The 22,005-nt window shown below is 41.9% G+C and overlaps 1 protein-coding gene across 3 annotated transcripts in view; it reads left to right on the top strand.

Annotated features, from left to right (window-relative positions):
- The window catches only part of gsk3ba (glycogen synthase kinase 3 beta, genome duplicate a), a 36,756-nt gene that overhangs the window by 9,950 nt on the left and 4,801 nt on the right, over window positions 1-22,005 (top strand). For 2 of the 3 annotated variants that reach the window (XM_085248824.1, XM_085248826.1), the window contains exons 3-8: window positions 6,321-6,404; window positions 14,970-15,080; window positions 16,656-16,786; window positions 18,200-18,306; window positions 18,518-18,615; window positions 18,720-18,827. In XM_085248824.1, coding sequence (XP_085104950.1) covers window positions 6,321-6,404; window positions 14,970-15,080; window positions 16,656-16,786; window positions 18,200-18,306; window positions 18,518-18,615; window positions 18,720-18,827 — 639 coding nt within the window. The remainder of the gene's footprint in view (window positions 1-6,320; window positions 6,405-14,969; window positions 15,081-16,655; window positions 16,787-18,199; window positions 18,307-18,517; window positions 18,616-18,719; window positions 18,828-22,005) is intronic. The other variant, XM_085248825.1, reaches the window with a different exon arrangement.

Below are 22,005 nucleotides of genomic sequence, written 5' to 3'. Positions count from 1 at the left end.
CGTGATCGGTTGGGGTAAGAGAAGGAAAACAGGATAAAAGACATACTGTGGAAGAAAGCCAGAGATTAATAACAAGTATGATTCAGTGCAGAGAGGTCTATTAACACATAGTGAGTGAGAAAGGTGACTGAAGAAGAACTACTCAATGCATCATGGGAATCCCCCAGCAGTCTACACCTATTGCAGCATAACTAAAGGAAGAATCAAGGTCACCTGGTCCAGCCCTAACTATATGCTTTAGCAAAAAGGAAAGTTTTAAGCCTAATCTTAAAAGTAGAGATAGTGTCTGTCTCCCGAATCCAAACTGCAAGCTGGTTCCACAGAAGAGGGGCCTGAAAACTGAAGGCTCTGCCTCCCATTCTACTTTTAAATACAGTGCGAGAGCAAAGTGCTCTAATAGGGTGATATGGTACTATAAGGTCATTAAAATAAGATGGGGCCTAATTATTTAAGACCTTGTATGTGAGGAGCATGGTTTTGAATTCAATTCTGGATTTAGCAGGGAGCCAGTGAATGGAAGCCAATATGGGAGAAATATGCTCTCTCTTTCTAGCCTTTTTTTGATTAACTGAAACCACTGTAAGCTACGGGAAATGCTGGTGAGTGGTTGCTACCTCCTTGGAATTGTCTTGGTTACAATAAGACAGCTTGTAGTTTGCAAGGGAGACGCAAACGTGTCCACAAACAGTGCCGCTGTGCACAGACTGGTGGTGAAACAGTGAAAAGTACAATACAAATGGAAACAAAGACGCTTAGCCTTGAAAGTAGAAGCTACACCTTTATGAAACATGTCAGCAGTAAAGCTTAATTTAGGCTTCTGCAGGAAATTTACGTCTTAACTTACATAGTAACTCCTTTTATCTCCACACTGCAACCTTTCACACCACTCGAGTGGTTGTGGTCGTCGACCCAACGTGTAGTTACGTTTCTCAGGAGGTGCCTGTCTGGCGTAGAGTTGAAATAGGATTCCGGTTATTGCGTACGTTACAATGTAGATCTGACGCAGGAGTATAATTTACATGTTAGGCTTAAACTTGAACTTTGTGTTTGTGTCAATGCAAACTAAGGGTGACCATGGCTGCCTGCTAGCCACGCAAGGAGGATTTTTTTTGTTTTGTTTTTTGGTGCAGCGCTGTCTTCGCAATCGACAACCCCTAGCGACAGCCAGCAACCTCCAACAACTTGTCAGCCAGGTAGGGAATACACATTTTTCCCGGCAACTGAAGGTTACCAGGGGCTCACCAGCCGACCTCTAGAGTTGCTGCCATTCCAACCACAACTGAAAGTCACACCTTAAAAAAAACGAGTGCACTATTGTCGTGTGAGACTATATATTTGTCATACACACAGACACTCAATACAGTAACAACTACCAGCTGAGTTGGGGTTGGTTTGACTGGGCTCTTCCAGCCTAAGCACAGCAATTACTTTGCAGCTCTGAATGGACTCACACTTAATTTCTAACCTCACAGGCAAAAATAAGAAGTTTTTGCAATGATTAAAGGAGATACATTTCAACTGTAAAATTACTGCAAAAAACAATTTATACCTTACATCTCTGACCTTGTGATGCTGTAAAGTTTGTGTACGTTCTACCCATAAGCTTTTATTTCACTGTGTGACAAGAGATGCTTTAATTGTAGACATTTGACTAGAGGAAAGGGGGGAAAAAAGCACAGACGTTACTAAAAATAGCAGGGGCTATGTCGTCAGACTATGGTTCCAGTAAACAATGGCTGCAAACCAGGAGAAGCAGTTCACATTTACATGCATTTAAAGTAAAACTGAAAATACAAAATGAAATCTGGCATGAAGAAAAGAGGAAAAAAACGAACTAAAACTGTATTGACAATGATAAATGGGTAGGTTATGTGTCATACTACATACATGCCCCTGTTATAAATAAATAAATGAGTAGTATGTCTAATGGGAATTAAGTCTGTTAATATTTGATTTAAGCTTGGAAGGCAGAGCTATTCCCTTCTCGCTCATCATTTTATGTCCGTTATTCCCAGGAGGAGAACGCTCACTGTTGTCTTGTAGACTCCCATCCCGCTGCTCTTTTTCTTTTTACCCATAACTGTGAGAACTGCTCACAAAGTTCAGTCAAATCTATTTGCCTGTAGCGTTTTCACCCAACTGGTTCAGCTAAATGCTTGAGCTACTCAAAACCCTGGGTTTAACCTGTTGGAGATTCAGCACAGTTTTTCTTTTCCTCAGGATGTGCTAGTCCTTTGCTCTGTGAAGCCAGACAAGATGAATGATGTCACTTAATGGTGTAGGGGGTCGGACATCTGCCACCAAATTCGCGGTGCTCGTTGCGGACGCTCACACTGTCTTTTTGTGGCTCTGCGTGCCGGCCCCGGTGAAGTCACATCCTGCTCTTCCTGTTAGCCTGTGGTTAGCATGACGTGCTAGCAGGCCGCCTCCTCTTTTAAACAGCTCAGTGAAGCTCACGCTGGTTTGATTGTTCAGTTTCCTCTTTAGAGAAGACCCTCTGCCTCAGCTGGCTGTCGCTCTTTCCGCCTCGTCTTTCTCGCTGCTTTATCTGCACGTCCTCCTCATGAACAGCTTGTTAGGAAAAATGAAGCAAATGAGGGCTAAGACTCTTCACATGACTGTCAAGCATGCAGCGCGCGCACACACACACACACACACACACACACACACACACACACAAACACCTGCGTTCTATTTTCTTCTCCCCCACTTCAAAAGCCTTTTGTCCACACTTCTGCTTTTTTCCTGTCTGATTTAGTGCTCATCTGTGAAGTGAGCGTGGGTTGAGTAAACCATGCCAGTCAACATGTGTGAATGTTTTATTTTCTCTCACTGGCGCGGCGCACACACACACACACACACACACACAACCAATTCAAGTCAAACAGGGTAATCATGTGAATAGGCTTCTGGTTTAACTGTGAGGCTGCTTTGGTGGGCTCACAGTGTTCTTGTTGTCCATTATGGGATGGGTCCTTCTCCCATCCCAACTGAGGGATCACATATCAGTCTATCGGAAAATGGATGCTCGCATTAGACCTCGCTGTCACACAGACCGAGAGCACGCCTGATGGCAGATACTTGTAAATATTATTAACGAATAAAGAAAAATAACAAATCCTGTAAATACTCTGTAGCTGAAACCTGATCAATTTAACCCCGTAGGTTTTTTTTAAATTCATAAGTGTGTGTTTGACAGTTTTGAGTAATGCACTTAGAGAAACCCCTTTGTTCTTTTATTTTGGATGATTTACAGTTTGAGTGGGCTTGAGAGGGACCGCAGGTCTATTTTAATTGCATTTAACTTATACATAAACAACATTTCTTCTCATTATTTATATTTAAACCACATCAGATTGATCATTTTTTCATTTGTTTGATTGTACAAGTGCATTACAGTATTTATAATCAACTTATGTTCTCCCACAATGACAGCTCCGTATAATTCCCAAACACAATCCAAAATCTACATTGGTGCTGTAGGAAGCCATTTAAAACGACAAAACCAAGGAACTGGTTGACTCATCTGGAAGTATGAGATGGGAATAACTATAGTAGGACAGGGCTCGTGTTTGCGAAGGTTGTATTGTTCTGTGGCTTTGGCGTTCTTAATCTTTTTGGGATGCGGTTTGGTTTTGGCAGCATCAGCTGCGCGAGGCTCTCAGGTGTAGTCCTTGCAGCCGCCGCAAATCAAGTCATTTTTCTCTTTCCTCTCGGTCTCTGCTGTCTGTGCCGCTCACACTCTGGGGGATGATAGGTCAGCAGGATGGACTGCAGTATAACTGGAGCTGGGTTGGGCTTTACTCGACAGCCTTCCCACTCCTCCTCCATATGCTACTGTCTCTCTCTCTGTCTCTCACACAGAGACACACCCTCGGACACTCCAGCACAAAAAAGACGAGGGCGTTGCCTGCGGCCGGTCTTTGACCCCGTGTGCAGTGATGTCACTCGGTGATGTGGGGGGTTGTGTGTGTGTGTGTGTGTGTGTGTGTGTGTGTTTGGTTGTCGTGGCTGCGTAAAGGGTAAAAAAGCAGGGGGAAGACTGTGGGGATGATTTGCATCAGCTTAAGTGAATTAGACTGGGGGGTTGTCTGCAGGAGGCTATTGAGCTACCAGATGCTCTGTTGTGCTGCTGTTGTTTAGGTGGAGAGGACCTAACCCTGCTAACATGGGTTTAAAGCCTTTTAAAGACAAGGACAGCTGCAAGCATCATCCCGACCCACGTAAGGGACTTTTCATGAGTCACAGCTTCAGACAGACAGTTCAAACCACGCAGTGTTTTGTCAACCACGTTTATCCATATTTCTTTTTACGAAAACCACTGATTTACAGGCAAAACTATGAGCTTAAAATCTTTTGGTTTGAGGAATTGGCATTTTTTTGTGTGTTGTTGCATATAATGAACAAACTTACCCATTCTGCTATCTTACACTGAGCTGCAAAACCAGTTGATGCCAGTCTGGAGGCTTTTAGAGGCTTTTGTAATGATCGTCTTGACTTGGACTTAAGAAGTTAAACAGTTATCAAAGCCACTGTTAAATAATACTATAAATTTTAGTTAATCATTAGATTAGTCAAAGAGGAAGATTAAATCTCTAGCTGCTGTGTTATATACTAAATAGTAGCACTTATGTTAAGCCTCTTTATTACAGAAGAGCAAAGAGAAGAACCTTCAATAAGTAGTTGTGTATTCCTACATAATGTGTTTTTACTCACAATGATACTAGACAATTTGTGGATGGATAAGTTGCTTAAAAGCACAACAGTCTCTTAACTTCGTAGTTTCAACTGATCACTCTCTGTTTAAAGTCCAAAGCTCACAAAGTAGTTTCTTTTGCCATCACATGTGCATCCAATTTAAACAACACAAAGATGATTTGCATGCGGTGCTTCTAAGCCAATCGTGAAACCTGTCTTTAGACAAGTTCAGACATGATGTTGAGTGGTTGACACTTGCTCTGGTAGCTTGTTAGTCAGCTGGACAGTCATGCAATTCTGTGCTTCCTTAATAACTTTGTCTGTGAATTAACTCTGTAACCAGTCTGGTTACAGGGGAATTAGACAGGAAGCTGCTGAGTTTCTTTGAGTGGAAATGTACATCTGATTTTTTTTTTCCATTAAAAGCATGCTGCATACTGATCATTGTGGCTATATTTGCCATCTTTATGTCACCAAAGTCACAGCGCTTGGTTTCTGAATGTAATCATATTTTTCCCAGAAGCTGCTAGCCTTCATCAAATACAAAAAGAAAGTAAATGTGGGCGGCAGTTCTTTTGTACATCTACAAGTGGACAGCTTCACTGAAAACCCACATCACAGCTATAGAATATGCTGCTCTAATACGTTTCTAATTGAAAATATTAAAATGTACTCATTCAAATTGCAGGACTTCTAACCAAAAGTCAGAATATTACGTAAGGAGTCCGCTTCACTGCTGCACACTGATGGTGCGTTTCTTTTCCACTTTGTCCCTGTACTGAGCTTTCTTCTCTGATCTCTGTGTTAGTTCTCCATATGCTTGTTACCCTCCATTTCTTTCTTGACACCGGGGCCACACAATGTTACACAAGCACTTTAGTCAACACTGAGCACTGTGGAAAAGAGGAGGAAGGAAAATGGAGAATGGGAGCAAATGTGGACTATAATGGAGCTGTTAAAGCTTTTTGTAATGCTTGAATTCCTGCCCAACCTTTGAGAAAATCCATACGCCCAACCTTTTTATGTATGGAAACACTGTATATGAATACAGATGGAGTGGTCTGACATTTTTTTTCTCGGCCTCTGGATTGTCTGACTACAGGGCCCAGAGCTTTACTCGAACCTTTCTGAACATCTTTTTTTTTTTTGGACAACTCTTTTTCTGGGGCCATTTTCTGTAGGTGCTGGTGCTTTAAATGGGAATCGATGGCATGCAACCTTTTTTTTGTTTGCTCTCTTCCCCTCCCTGTGGAAGTGTTTGTCTTGGTAACACACTGACCTGCCACAGTGATGCTATTGTGAAACCAGTTGACTAACGGAATGCGTTTTCTGTCATAAGACAGTCATAAGCAATATAAGGTTGATGGTTTATGTTAAACGTTTGGCTTGTCCAAACTGCACTCGTTGCTGTTGAACCCACTGAGGCTGACACGTAACGCTTCTGACATCTAGTTGTTTAAAAAAAGCTCAAAAGGAACTCTCCACAGTGTGCTAAAGGTTCAGTGGAAAGCTTTCATGATCTCCTGACCCTCTTTAGACCAACTGTGTTATGAAAGCTGTCTGAAGCATAAACATGAAGTATCTCTCACGCTTTTTCTGTTTTGTTTTCTTCTTTTGTTCAGAATCGTGAGCTGCAGATCATGAGGAAACTGGACCACTGCAACATAGTCCGCCTGCGCTACTTCTTCTATTCCAGTGGAGACAAGGTGAGTCGGCTCGGTGTGCTTCTTCTAATTCTTCATCTGACCGTGGGAGGATGCATATTTAATTCTGCACAAATATACAGGAAAAAATATTAACAGCCATCTGTTTAAATTGACTGTTCAGCATAATCTATTTTTTCCATCCTTGGAAAAGTATCGCACCTTGTGGCTGAGGAAGCGTATTCAAGGACGAGCCTTGCTTAGATTCCTCTTTTATGGGCCTTTTTAAGGTATCTTGGGGTCTTCTAAACAAAATAAAAGAAGATCTAAAATTCAATTTATTGACTCTGATTGCAGTAGCATAACACCAGCCTCTTCTACAGAGTATACACTAAATGTGCTCTGTGGACGCTGTACTTTCAGAAGCAGTTGAGCATTTTCTAGCTCAATCAACTTGTTCTGTGTTTAAAGGGACTGGACTCATAGCTTATTTCACTGAGTCCCATTCACAGGTCATTTTGTTGTATTTTGGAATCTGTTGTTTTCCTGTTTTTTTTATTTTTATTTTTTAATGTTTTCTCCTGGCCAGCTTAGCTGTAATAAATACAATAGTACATATCTTGCCTGGAAAGTCCCTCTCTGTGCCCTGCTGTCGGTCTTCGCCGAACATCAGAGGTCCCCTGGAGACTACACGGCTGTGCTATGTCATTCAGCTAGCTTACAACGGGCAAAGGTCTGTGTGTCAAATATAGAACCACGTGGACTTGGCTCACATGCTGTCGGGACTATACCCATGACACGGCAGTTAGGAATGCTTTCCTGTTGCTCACCTAGCGACACCAAGGAAAGCTGTTAAGGTTTGAAGGGAGGGGAGTGGACGTAGAGCTGGGCGATATGAGATTTTTTCATATCACGATATGTTTTTTTCATTTCAGGCGATAACGATATCTATCACGATATAAGCCAAATAACTATATTTGTAAGATTTAAATGTGCCGTTGCTCACAAGTAAAATGTGAAATAATCAGCAGCTTGTTTTTAAATATTTATTTCCCATAATAAGTTCAACAGGGTAGATGTACTTAAGGAACATGAGACTTTTTCAGATAAATAAAGGCAAATATTGCAAACTACACAAAAGGCAGCCGCTAAAGCGTTTAAGTTTCAAAATAGGACAAACGAAACAGACTAAATTGTCAATTCCACTTAGAAACAAAATATTAATTCTAAAAATAAATCTTAGTTTGTTTTACAGAAGAACAGACAAAACTGACTAACTTTTGTCAATATCAAGTAAACTGAGAACTAAAAGGAAATTCTCAATCTCTCCTTGTTGTATAGCTGAGCTTTTCAAACAGTTTTAACAGTTACTTTAGTCTGACAAAAGCCGAATGATGAATTAGCGCTTCCAGTCAGAGACTGAGGCTACGTCCACACGTACATGGGTATTTTTGAAAACGGAGATTTTCCGTTTTCGTTTTAAAAAATAATCCCGTCCACACATAAAGGGAGAAATGAAAGAAAACGCTGCTATGAACATGCCAAAGCAGCAGGTGGCGCTAGATTCCTAACCGTGCAGAAATGTTGGCCAATCAGAAGTCTAGAAGCCTCGGTGGGAAAAAGTAAACAAAGCTGGGGCATAGAAGCAGAACCGAGTCGTATGTGTGGAGGGACAGTAACTGTGTGTATATGTAAGCATTTAAACACTGCAGAGAGTAGAATTAACAGTATTGTAGAAATTCATTTCACCGAAACAATAACGTGGCGCACAGTGTGACGCATGCTCCAGTTTATTGTATTTCCAGACTTGCTTTCGGCACAATTTACAGTGCACGCTACTCTGTTTTTTGTCAGACTTGAAATAGCCGAAATACCTTCACACTACGGAACTTCTATGGCTCTTCCGTTCGACAATCTCTCTGGCATTGGAACCATCATCTGTTTTCTCTTCGGTCACGCTCATTTCCTCCATTATGCGCTGGCTCCATTACCCGCTGGCTGCTTCCCAAACAAACACACGTGCGGCTTGGCACTTGTGCTGTACGTAACAAGTCACGCGACGTGACGCTGCGGCTGTGATTGGTTCGGCTCTGCTCTACTGAATTTGGATCGGCTGACCTTTTTTTTTTTAATTTTTTTTTTTTTTAAGAGGACAAGAGTGGCGAGGTCTATCGCGATAGCTTAATTTCTCTATCGAGTAAAAGTTATATCGCGATACATATCGTTATCGTTCTATCGCCCAGCTCTAAGTGGACGGTGAGATGGTCAGAGGGCATCGGCTAATTATAGATCCACTCGAGCTCTCCCTTCCGCGCCGTGCAAGCTCCAAGCCTGTCCCAGGCTCTCGTCACACACCCACTGAATTCTTGGTATACTGACACAACGCCCGAGGCGACATGTTACACAAATCACCTAACACGCTGCCAACTTTTTTTTATATTGCACAAGTTTCATGTGACTGTACCATTGCATCCACCTTTACATCACTTTCTTGTATAAGTCCCCCCCACCACCCCTTCTCTTCGCCCTCTCCTCACCATGTCTAATTATGGAGACCGGCACCATGTTTTTGGTATGGGATTTTACCACCCATAGAGCTGCTGAGAGGTAGTGAAGTAGCCAAAAGGCAATGTGAAAGGGATGGAGAGTTTCAGGCATGTTGATGGATTGATGGCAGATGGGTTTAAAATAAGTACGGGAAGAAAAAAGACATAGACAAAGAGATGACATGAGAAGAGGTCAGGTGTGTAGGTGCCACTGGTGTCCTGAAATGAGGGTTCATGTTGGGTGCAGCTGTGAGACAGGCAGGGACTGTTGCTACAGTAGCTGTCAGTGTGTGCACAGGTAGTCTTATATAAGTGCTGGCATGTGGCGTGCCTGATGCACACAGTGTGCTTTTGCTTTTACCCTTTAACCACTTGTATAATGCTGTGTTTAAACAGAAGGCCACCGGTCCAAACAGCGTAGGCAGGGAAGCATAGTCGCTTGACTTTTAACTATGAAATCGCTCAGAGGGTGCTTGGAACGTACTCTGCTGACATGTAGCTGCCCTGTGCTGCATTTCTTCTTAAAATCACATATATTTACACACTGATTGCTTTCAGTAACATGAAAAAAATTAAGATAACATTCTTGGCAGCAGATTGACACTACAGTTTTTTTTTTTCTGTTGTAACAGACTTGAAGACAAAGTTCAGTTCATTTTCAGGTTACTGACTGAACGGTGATTAGAAATATGAGAGGCAGAGTTCAAAAACCAGCTAATTAATTGTTCATAGGTGACGAATCTGCATTAAAATTAACTTGCACTCTCACTTGCAACTTCCACTGGCACATCTAGCACTAGGACCACCTTTGGTCTTCAGAACTACCCTAATTCTCTGTGTCTTAGAATAAATAAGCCACTTGAAACATTCCTCATTGACTTTGGTCCATGTTGACATGCTGTGGTGTTTTAACAATGCTCAGCTGGTACTAAGGGACCCAAAGTGTGCCAAGAAAACACCCCCCTCATCTTTACACCATCATCAAGCCAAAACCACTGATAGCAAGCAGGATGGATCCACAGAAGAATCCACTGAGACCTCTCAACAGAAAGTGAGGAATCTTAGACCATCCGGTATTTTTCCCCCCCAATCTTCTGTTGTCCAGTTTTGTTGAGCCTTTGTCAGCTGTAGCTTTAGTTTTCTGTTCTCAGCTGACACGAGCAGCTCCCAGCGTGCTCTTTTGCTGCTGTAGCCCATTTCCTTCCAGATTTAATGTGTTGTGCATTCAGAGATGCTCTTCTGCTTTTGTTATTTGAGTTACTGTTGCCTTCCTATGAACTCGAAGAAATCTGGCCATTCTCCTCTGGCGAGGATCAGGATATTTTCGCCCAGAGAACTGCCGCTCACAGAATATTCTCTTTTTTTTTTTTTTTTTCTTCAGACCATTTTCTATAAACCCTAGAGATGGCTGTGCGGGAATATCCCAGGAGATCAGCAGTTTCTGAAAAACTCAGCCTGTCTGGCACCAACAACAACGCCACATTGAAAGACACTTTAATCAGTGTTCTCCCCATTCTGATACTCAGTTTAAGTTGGTGCCATATCATTGACTGATTAGATATTTGCATTAATAAGCAGTTGAAAAGGTGTAACTCTAAAAAGTGTAGGAGTTTATTGAGGACTATGAAATGCATACAATTTGGTCTGGGCGTATGATTCTCGCTTGGGGTGCGAGAGGTCCTGGGTTCAAATCCCGGACGAGCCCCCAATTACGCCCCCAATTAAACATAAGAATAGACTTGTACATTACAATGGTGTAAAGAAATGGTAACTTAATGATAGAGCTGTGACTTTGGTTAATGTCATACATTAGTGTTGGAAATCACTTTGATCATGTCCAGTTAATTTAACGATGTGCAACAGATGCACTTTTCTAACGTGGGCATTGTAACTTTCCTGACTTCAACAGTGTCTTAAAACTGACATCATTATGTGATTCAGACAGGATTCAGGAGGGATGTGTAACGATGATGAGTTTTGTTAACATGGAACTCTCTTTAGACTTTAGTTAATACATCTTTTTTTATACTGCAGCTTACAAAGTGAGCAAATCAAAGTACGCTGTGTCACATCCTATTAGATTTTGATTCCTGTCGGAAAAACGTTTCCATGTTGGGGAAAATATATTGTACGTAATTAATAAAGCTATTGTTGTGCCACGTGCATAAGTGACGCTGATGGATGAATCCTGCTGCTCTGTGATGTTGCAGATATATAATAAACTCAGAGGAACGACTCCAGCACACACAAAGCTTAAAACTAAATTTCACCCCCTGTTATTGTTTTGTCAAAAACCCAAATCATATTTATTGCTCCCACTGAGTTTTGTTAATCTGTTATACTGAATGATACTGAATTGGAGGCCCTAATCTTTGGTGTCCACTATTTCTTCTCCACATTTATAATCAGTCTGGGTGATTAAGAATGTAACCCTGACTAGTTGTTGGAGGCATACATTCTTCTTCTTCTTCTTGTTATTGTGATTCTTGTTGAGGGCATTCCTCACATCAGTCTTTCCTTTTTCTTTTTTTTTGTGGGCTCAGAAACTGGCGACAAGAGAAACCACAGTCTAGTGCGTGCCTCTCCATTAATACTGCAACGAGTTACTTCAGATATGAAGCAGACGCTTTCAGATGCTGTCTGATAAGCAGAAAGACGTGCACGTCACAAACAGATTTAAGTGACGTGAATGACTCAACAACCTTGCGTGCTTGGTGAATTAGCTGGAAAGGAAAAGGGAACTGCTCTGGTTTTTTGTGGTATTTGTTGCTGGTGCCTTTAAAGGACTTTTAACAACTGATTTTTAAAAGACAAAATAAAAAAATGTGTATTTTCTGTATGAGAAATAAATCTACATCAAGTTTTCAGTTATTTATTATGTTAGATTATGTTGCACTTGGATGGTGCATATTTTTAAATGAAGTGCAGTGAACTTATGAACTGATGGGTTGACAATGAGCCTGTGTGGCTATTTATGAGTTCAGCTGAAGGATGGTTGTGTAAACATACAAAACGAATAGGCCCAGGGGCACCTCTTCTGCCTCCGGTCCTCCTGACTGGTTGATCCGGCTGTGGATAACATACCAGTGTAGCTTTCTGTTTCTTTCTGGCTTTTTTTTGAGCTATTAAATCAGTGATTCCAGATTTTAATAGAGACACTGTGGTTGAATAGCCTTGCATCTAGATAATGAATCTGGTAGAGCTGCCACTGGATTTCCCAGGAGCCAGTGAGAGACAGGTGAGAGTTTATGGCTGTGGCTGACATATCTGGCATTGCTCCTGCACATATTAAAGACTTATTCTTAGATTCGTAGTGCCATGTTGCAGCCTTCATTAGCGTGGGCCAAAATAAGGACTCAGTTAACGTCCCTCACATCTTGCTCGAGCTCCGTCTGTGCCGCTGTCTGCCTTCCTTGATTTCACAGACTCATTTGCGCTCACAGTTGTGTAATTTCCTCCCATAATATGCATTTAAATATGCTTCATAATGTCAACACAGAAGCGCAAACACACATGCTAATAAAAGCTTTGCTTGTGAAGACTGACATGCAAACTGTGCGTTACATACTGAAGACTGCTAAGCTTACTGACAGATAGCGTAGCCAGGTTTTCTCACCAAATTAGAGGCTGGGTTGCTTAGCTGGGAGTGAACAAGGAGCCAATCGGATCCTGCCTGGCTAACCTCCGGGAACAAGCCAAGGAAGTGGCTTTGTAGTGAGGCAGGAAGTGAGTCATCGCTGTTGCTAGGCTAAATATAGCTTTAGTGGCACCAGAAGGAGGTGTAATGGGCTCTCCAGACGTCACAATTCTTATCAATGGGAGTTTTGCTGGTGAACGAGGGATGGCTGTGTGCTATGATTGGTAGAAGAGAAAGGCACGCAGAGATCGCGTGCTAAGGAGTGAGCGCGATGCCAGTGATGGATCAGTTTGTAAATGAAGCTATACTCACCAGTATCGGAAACCCTGTGCGTGCCTGTCCATCTGTCTTCCAGGAGTCAAGGCCCTGTACTTCGCTCGCTGTCTGTGTATGTGTCCAGTCATCTGAGTGTGAACAGGAGAGAGCTGTCAGGACAAAGCAGGACACTGAGCTGACAGAAGTGTACCGCACAGTCTGTCTGGAGGCTCTTCACAGGCCCAGCTCACTCATTTTGCTTTGCAGACCTGCAGGGAGCCAGCGCCTAAGCTGCATGTTGGGCAGCGTTGCTAACAGATGGGGAAAAGGAATCCAGACACTCAGTCCCAGACTAGATAGGAGGGAGAGAAGAAAGCAAGGAATAATTTAATTAAAGTGCAATTTAAAAGCTCAGATTTATTTATTTTTTTTACTCAAAGAGGGATGTCTCATGGGTGTCTGTGCAGATACTGTTCAATACCAGTCAGTGCTACATGATTACATGTAGCAGTATGCGCTCACCGCCCACTGATCCTCTCAAAGATGTCATGATGAGGGAACACATGAGGTATATAGCTTTGCAGATGCAGTTACAGTGTGGGCGATGGGCCGCTGTTATCAAAAATGCAGTTTATCACAGTATTACATGTGCCTACACAGAAGACACACCCATGTGAAGTCCATTTACACTTTATCTTACATTTATGTTTGAAACGAGTGAAGGAGCCTTCTGCCAGTGATAAACGGTGAACGCACACAACTTATATTTTGAAGGCGAGTCAGTTGTGTTGCAAAGATTAAATACTGCATCAGCAAATCCCTTGAAAGAAAAGCAACACCATCAATAAAGCGATGGCCAGGTTTAGCTTCTCGCTCTCCTTCATATACCTCAGCTGTATTTAAAACACATCAGTGGCCCGCAGTGTTGCATGGCTGCCATGTTTCTTCACTACAACATGGCCTGTGTAGTTTATTTTGGGTTAGTCCCGCCTCACCATTTTGGTGCTATGAATACTTACTAGAGCATCAAATGTGTACCAATACCCTGGTGAGAAAAGTCCCCTCCACTAAAGCTCAGCTTGCTCTAGTTTGAGCAATATTAGATCAAATTTGCTCTGTCCAGTGGTTTGGGCATTTTTCATAAGACCACAATTTGTGATTAAGTGGCTGTTGAATGATTTATGCAGATGGGAGGGAAGTCAAAGTATTAAGAGAGACAGCAGGACTGTGGTTGTGCTAATATTTTGTAGAGAATGCATGAAAAATATATAAATTCCAGGTTTGTCTTCTAGAAAAGTGCTCAGTTTGTTACATTGTTACTACTACTGGTATTCTGTTACTGGTTTTATTGTTAGCATTAAATGCTTAGAAGAAGACACTTCTTCTGATGATGGACATTTTCCAAAAAACACCACTGATCACTCAGTGCTGATTTATTCACATCACCCTCAACATGGGCATAGTGTTTTATGCAGAGGCCTCTGCTGTTCCTCCTAGCATGCAATCAGAGCCTGAGCAGGCTAGTTGTCAATGCGTCACGTATGCGTTTGTGAGTAACCTTCCTCCTGAATTTTTAAAGTATTTCTTAACTCTTGCATTTTAGCCTTATACGATTTACAGCCTCCCAAGCTTGAGTTCCTCAAGACACTCTAATGGCTTACTTTGGGCTCATTCTGGCCATATTTAAAGGAAATGGGAAGTCTAAGAATAATTGGGTGGAGAACCCCCCAGATACAGCATCCTTTCATGGTCAGTGCGCTCCAGAGTTCAATGTACACAACCCCGCCCTCCAGCACTGGTCTCATCCAACCAGGAAACAAGGAAATGATATCACTGTCTGCGGCCACTGTCGGGGCAACGGCCGTTATGACGCACGGTTGTGTGCTTCCTGCCCACAGGGAGAGATACAATGGATTCCCAGTTAGGCTGCAAGAAAGCATCAATTACATCAGCATGAATACGGCTTCTTTCTTAGGAAAAGATGCATCACAGCTAAGAGGAGAGAGACAGGGTAATAGGATGGGGATACATATTTAGATCACAAGTTTTGAGTTAAATTCATGCATTTTCCAAGATTGTGTTGTTTTTCTTAACATGTTTAGATTACAAGTGTCTTTTCTATACAGTTTACATGATTTCTGTCAGTGTAACCATGTTTTTTTCTTTTCTATTGTTGCTTCTCACCGACAGAAAGATGAAGTGTATCTGAATTTGGTTCTGGATTACGTGCCTGAGACCGTCTACAGAGTGGCCAGACACTACAGCCGAGCCAAACAGACTCTGCCTATGGTTTATGTGAAGGTAAAAGCTCTGTCTGTTTAACAAGGCTGAAAAACACAGTTTAAAGTGAACTTGACGGACATGTTTCCAATCTCATATTTTTTATTCTTGGAGTCTACTATAGTAACTTTCAAAACAATCCTCATTGGTGGAGCTCCTTGGTTTATCCACTGACTGAAACAGTTCGCTTTAGCAAGCCTTCCTTTAATCCTGCTTACTTCTGATTGGTATCTCTTTGTAAACAGAAGGTTAAAACGGAGCATGGGCGGATGTACTATGAGATGACCATGTAACAATTCTGAAATACATAATAGTTAATCGAATATCTCTGGTAATTCTTACCGGTAGTTACAGCAACTTAGTTAAATCTGAGTTAGTCTGGTGAAAGCTGCAAGTATAAAGACTGTAGATATATCAGTAAAATGGGGTGTGGGCTTTTTGTGTGTGAATCAGTCGTGATAAATTTGGGCTTGGAGAATTGTTATACTTTTAATATGAGACAAGCTGCTTGTAGGTCCACTTTAACCACACTACCCCACTATGTGTCCTTTATCTTCACATTTCTTAAAGTACGTATTTTTCTTTTTTCTACAGAAAGAATATTATCAAATCAAAACATTTTTTTATTAAACAGCTGTGTTGGTATAAAATGTGGCTTAACTCTTCTAGTTGATTATGGGGCTCAGTTTTCATCCAGCATCATAAGATCCAGATTTCACTGAGCTGTGTTATCAGCTTGTTTTTGATAAAAGCTAATTTATCATATTTTGAGAGCTTCACTGCTAAACACTAAATATAAACAGCTCAACAAATGAAAATTTTTGTCCTTGCATATCCCATCTATTTTTGCCCGTAGACGACTTTTACTAACTTTTTAACGTTGTGTTTTGTACAGATCTTAGATTTAGCTAAAAATCATAAAAAATCTCAGAAACAATCTCTGTCTTCAGATTTCTTTTACACAATGTGAAACTTTACTGCTTTGTTGGTTTGCATCGTGTGTGCACACATGAGATGCTACTTTTTAGGACTTAGATGACAGATGTGCGAAACAAATTGGGAATAATTAGCAGAGGCACAAAAAAACCTCCATCTGAAGGACTTTTCTGTATCAATGAAGCAATTAAAAATAAAGCACACCTACTGTTTACTACACCTGCTGTTCCACTGAGCAAATTCTCTGCTCAGTTCTCTTTGAAAGTAAATCCACCATTGTAATATTAATTAGGATTAAACAACTAGTTCACTGTGTTAACAAGTAAAACATTTTTTGATCTTATTTGTAAGAATAGATTGACCTGAGGCGGCAAATTTGAAACAAGAAATGAGTTTGGATTTAAAAATTTGCTTTCATTTTAAAACGTGTGTGTCTATAAAAACACTTCATATACTTAATTTTATCTCTACAAAAGCTGAGTGACAATGTTTAGGAGTTAAAAGAAACAGTGTGTGAAACTGGAGTCTAAACATTTGCTGTAAAACTCATTCTCTGGAGCTGAAATACAGCCCAGAGTTTCTATATTTTAGTGCTGTAATGGAAGTTTGCTGTTTCTCTAACCTCTGTGTGTGTATTTGTGTGTGTGTTTTCCTGTGTAGTTGTATATGTACCAGCTCTTCAGGAGCCTGGCCTACATTCACTCGTTTGGTATCTGCCATCGGGACATCAAACCCCAGAATCTGCTGCTGGATCCAGAGACGGCTGTTCTCAAGCTCTGTGACTTTGGCAGGTGAGGGACAGTCATGTTTTACACTGATCTGAGTTTTTTCTTTTCTTGGCATTTACAAAAGATGTTCACATTGGTACCGCTGTGATGTCCGATAACATAAAAAGTGAGCGCCAGCAACCAGTTAGCTTGGCTTAGCATGGACAGTGGAAATAAAGGAATGGGTCTTCTGGATCTGTGTGAAGGTTTCAGAAGGCTTCTAAGTAACATTGCTGCTCATCCTCAGTATTTAGCAGTGTCCTGAAGACAGCAAATCACACACTGTAACTATGCACAACCAAGAAAAAGGCCCTGTAACACTGCTGTACATCATTCTTACACCAGATCATGTTGGAATTAAGCAAACGAGACTGACCCCTGTTTACATCTCTTCTCATATGACTTTATATTTATGAGCATGAGAATGAAATCAGTCTCCAGCTCTAAACATACCTAGTCAGTCTGTTTCCCCAAATGTTACTCTCTTCCTTTTGAAGAGTTTCACCCTTAAGCTGATGCACACTGTGTGGCTGCCTGGTTGAACTGAGAAAATAGGTGAGGCCATAGTTAAAGTCATGTGGTGCCATGAGTCTAGGTTTACTCTGTTCCTGGGAGATGAGCACACTGTACCCTGAAGAGAGGTAGATAAAAGTGTGATGCAGCCACCATCATTGTCATCATACCTGTACCTGCCCTACAAGCCTGTGGAAGCAGTGTTATGATCTGGGGTTGCTTCAGTGTCTCAGGTCTAGGTTCAGCAACATTATCTGCCCAAACATGAGGACAGCGGCTACCTGAACGTGCCGAATAATCAGGTTTTTTCCTTGTTCAATGGAACGGGCACATTCCAAGATGACAATGTCAGGATTCACTGGGTTTAAATTGTGAAAAGAGTAGTTGAGAGAGCACGAGACATCATTTTCACACAGAGTCCAGACTGTATCTCCACTGAGAAGCTTTGGGATGTGCTGTAGAAGACTTTCAACCAACTGTCCAATTTGTTCAGTTTGTTAGTGGAAAAACGTGAACCACCTCTGGAGTGAAAATGTCGTAATAAATGTTGCTTAAACGTATCAAAACAATGCCATGGAGAATGCAACGCCTAAATCCAGCAACATAATAATGTGGGAGCTGTTTTCAGGCGCATTATACAGGCTCTAGAAAGTGTGCAAAAGTCAAACTGAGATCAGCGTGCGTTGTCGAAAACAGATGATTTATTTACTTTTCATTCGTTAGCATAAATGCTGATTATATTTGTAGCAGAAATGTAGAAATCTTCCTTTTAGCTGTGTGTTTGATTGGATATGAAGTCCACTGAGGTTTTATCACACGTGTAAATCCTCAGTACTGGGTGTTTCTTCAGGTTCATTTTTTCCCTTTTTTTTGAAGTATGCAGATGGTGGTGATGATGATTATTTGCTATGATTTTGTGTGCAGCGCTAAGCAGCTGGTCCGTGGAGAGCCTAACGTGTCCTACATCTGCTCTCGCTACTATCGAGCCCCTGAGCTGATCTTTGGTGCCACTGACTACACTTCCAGCATAGGTAGGCTAACTCGAGCAACAACTCTCGCTGCCTGACACATGCACATTCATCAGGAAATTATGAGATCGTGTGTTACTTATGATAAATGGACTGGTTCTTATATAGTGCTTTTCTACTCTGGTTCAGCACTCAAAGGAGTTTATAAGCTTTACAGCAAGTCGTCATTGCTCCTCTTCTGCTTTTACAATCGGACTCCTGCCTTGTCCTTTAGATGTGTGGTCAGCCGGCTGTGTACTGGCAGAGCTGCTCCTGGGACAGCCGATCTTCCCTGGTGACAGCGGAGTGGACCAGTTGGTGGAAATCATCAAGGTAATGACCGTACTAACCGAGAGTATTCCAATATTCCCAAACAAATACAGCTTCAAGTTGGATGTAATATTACTCGGGCTAATGGTTCCACCCGTGTGTTTCAGGTTCTCGGCACCCCGACCCGAGAGCAGATCCGTGAGATGAACCCCAACTACACTGAATTCAAATTCCCCCAGATCAAGGCACATCCATGGACTAAGGTGAGTCAACAGGTACAGGAGCCCTTTTACTTCTTTAAGATCCACCGCAAAAGCATTCTGCCATTCCTGTTTTGCCTGCATGCTTCGCAACCATCCAACATCATCATCTTCATCTAACAGACCTGCATGTGAAATAGTTAATGCCATAAATGCACAGAGTTCTAAAAAATAAAAGATGCAAAGAATTTGCATTTACTGAAAATTTACTGAACTCAGCTCACACTTATCTCCCTCAGATCGAGATTATGGAATCAGCAGCACTCGTGCTCAGAGCAGATGTGCTGACTGGTAGCTAGCAGCAATGTGCGGATGTGCAAATCAAATATTGAGCACCAGGCAACGAATCTGAGGCGCCGTGTACTTTTTTGCATCAACTGTTTCAAACTCGGGGGGGGGGGCGATGGATGAAGGCCTTGAAATCCTTCTCAGTGTTCCCGAACGTGCCATGCAGTTGTGTGATTTCTTGGTGTTGATGCTGCCAAAGATGCTTTTGTTTAAATGTTTAGTGAGAGTCTTGACCAAATCACATCAGCCAGACAACTGGCATCCTTAACTGAGAGTAAGGGTTTTTTTATTTCTCCAATTTTGAATAAGTCAGTCCTGAATTTTATATTAAATTTATACAGTGGGGCAAAAAAGTATTTAGTCAGCCACCGATTGTGCAAGTTCCCCCACCTAAAATGATGACAGAGGTCAGTAATTTGCACCAGAGGTACACTTCAACTGTGAGAGACAGAATGTGAAAAAAAAAAATCCATGAATCCACATGGTAGGATTTGTAAAGAATTTATTCGTAAATCAGGGTGGAAAATAAGTATTTGGTCAATAACAAAAATACAACTCAATACTTTGTAACATAACCTTTGTTGGCAATAACACAGGTCAAACGTTTACTATAGGTCTTTACCAGGTTTGCACACACAGTAGCTGGTATTTTGGCCCATTCCTCCATGCAGATCTTCTCGAGAGCAGTGATGTTTTGGGGCTGTCGCCGAGCAACACGGACTTTCAACTCCCGCCACAGATTTTCTATGGGGTTGAGGTCTGGAGACTGGCTAGGCCACTCCAGGACTTTCAAATGCTTCTTACGGAGCCACTCCTTTGTTGCCCGGGCGGTGTGTTTTGGATCATTGTCATGTTGGAAGACCCAGCCTCGTTTCATCTTCAAAGTTCTCACTGATGGAAGGAGGTTTTGGCTCAAAATCTCACGATACATGGCCCCATTCATTCTGTCCTTAACACGGATCAGTCGTCCTGTCCCCTTGGCAGAAAAACAGCTCCATAGCATGATGTTTCCACCCCCATGCTTCACAGTAGGTATGGTGTTCTTGGGATGCAACTCGGTATTCTTCTTCCTCCAAACACGATGAGTTGAGTTTATACCAAAAAGTTCTACTTTGGTTTCATCTGACCACATGACATTCTCCCAATCCTCTGCTGTATCATCCATGTGCTCTCTGGCAAACTTCAGACGGGCCTGGACATGCACTGGCTTCAGCAGCGGAAGACGTCTGGCACTGCGGGATTTGATTCCCTGCCGTTGTAGTGTGTTACTGATGGTGACCTTTGTTACTTTGGTCCCAGCTCTCTGCAGGTCATTCACCAGGTCCCCCCGTGTGGTTCTGGGATCTTTGCTCACCGTTCTCATGATCATTTTGACCCCACGGGATGAGATCTTGCGTGGAGCCCCAGATCGAGGGAGATTATCAGTGGTCTTGTATGTCTTCCATTTTCTGATGATTGCTCCCACAGTTGATTTTTTCACACCAAGCTGCTTGCCTATTGTAGATTCACTCTTCCCAGTCTGGTGCAGGTCTACAATACTTTTCCTGGTGTCCTTCGAAAGCTCTTTGGTCTTGGCCATGGCGGAGTTTGGAGTCTGACTGTTTGAGGCTGTGGACAGGTGTCTTTTATACAGATGATGAGTTCAAACAGGTGCCATTCATACAGGTAACGAGTGGGGGACAGAAAAGCTTCTTACAGAAGATGTTACAGGTCTGTGAGAGCCAGAGATTTTCCTTGTTTGAGGTGACTAAATACTTATTTTCCACCCTGATTTACGAATAAATTCTTTACAAATCCTAACATGTGGATTCATGGATTTTTTTTTCACATTCTTTCTCTCACAGTTGAAGTGTACCTCTGGTGCAAATTACTGACCTCTGTCATCATTTTAGGTGGGGGAACTTGCACAATCGGTGGCTGACTAAATACTTTTTTGCCCCACTGTAAGTCACTGTAGGTGCACCCATCAGTTTCTATATTTTATTGGTTTTTAAGTTTTTTCAGTCCCAAAAATTATTTGAACAAAGAAAAAAATATCAGACTTTATAAGAGCAAGAAGGGAGAAGGATGCAACACCATCGCTGGTAGAACTCTACATTTTAAACACTTGTTACCGGATCTGACTGGTGATTCAGAACATGCCGTTTTAAAGTAGCAGTTAACCCTGAAATGAAAGTTGACTTACCCGATGCTTCAAAACAACTGAAGCATTTAACCACGACTTCCGAGTTGCAAGACTTGCTTCAGGGAGGAGTTTGATAATGACGCACTGGTTCATCGAGCTGAAAACAACCACTTTCTTTGTTCTTGACCACCTGTAGCACAATGTCTGGGCCTATTATCAGCAGCATCAGAGCTTTGGCACAGGCTCAAAGCAAATATAAGATCTGCCTGATGTTTTAGAGTGGACTGATGTTAAACCTGTGCTATCCTGCTTCAGTCAGTTACTTCATCAACTGCCACCCTACCTCCCAACATCACGATGTTGCCTCGTTGCTTGTTTTAACTCATCTTGAGAACTAAACAGGTTTTAAAATCTAAAGGACAGTCTCTCTTTCTTAGCTAAGCACAGCTCTTCTATTTGAAAAAGCAATTAGCCAATCAGGAGGGAGCAGGGCTATCAGGCCCTCCTGTTCACCTCCGACGTGCCTCGCTGTGGTCGCTCTCTGCAGCTGCATTTCATTTGCTACTCACTGCTACAGCAGTCATATGCTTCCACTGATTCATTCATAGCACGCCATAAAAAATGCATTGGTCAAAGTGCATTAGCTTTCATAGGATATTAGTAAAGATTCATTTTTCATCCAGTCATATGCTCTGTGTGTGTGTGTGTGTGTGTTGTATATGCGTTTGTGCTAAAAATACTGAAATGTCTCTTTTCTTTGGAAACTCGTGATGTTCTCAT

This window comes from Mchenga conophoros, linkage group LG16, assembly GCF_057382185.1.
Source record: "Mchenga conophoros isolate Kocher_MC1m ecotype Shallow Benthic linkage group LG16, M_conophoros_male_GT1.1, whole genome shotgun sequence".
Classification (NCBI taxonomy): domain Eukaryota; kingdom Metazoa; phylum Chordata; class Actinopteri; order Cichliformes; family Cichlidae; genus Mchenga; species Mchenga conophoros.
Note: the sequence above shows the minus strand (reverse complement) of the source record. Positions and strands in the feature narration are given on the sequence as shown.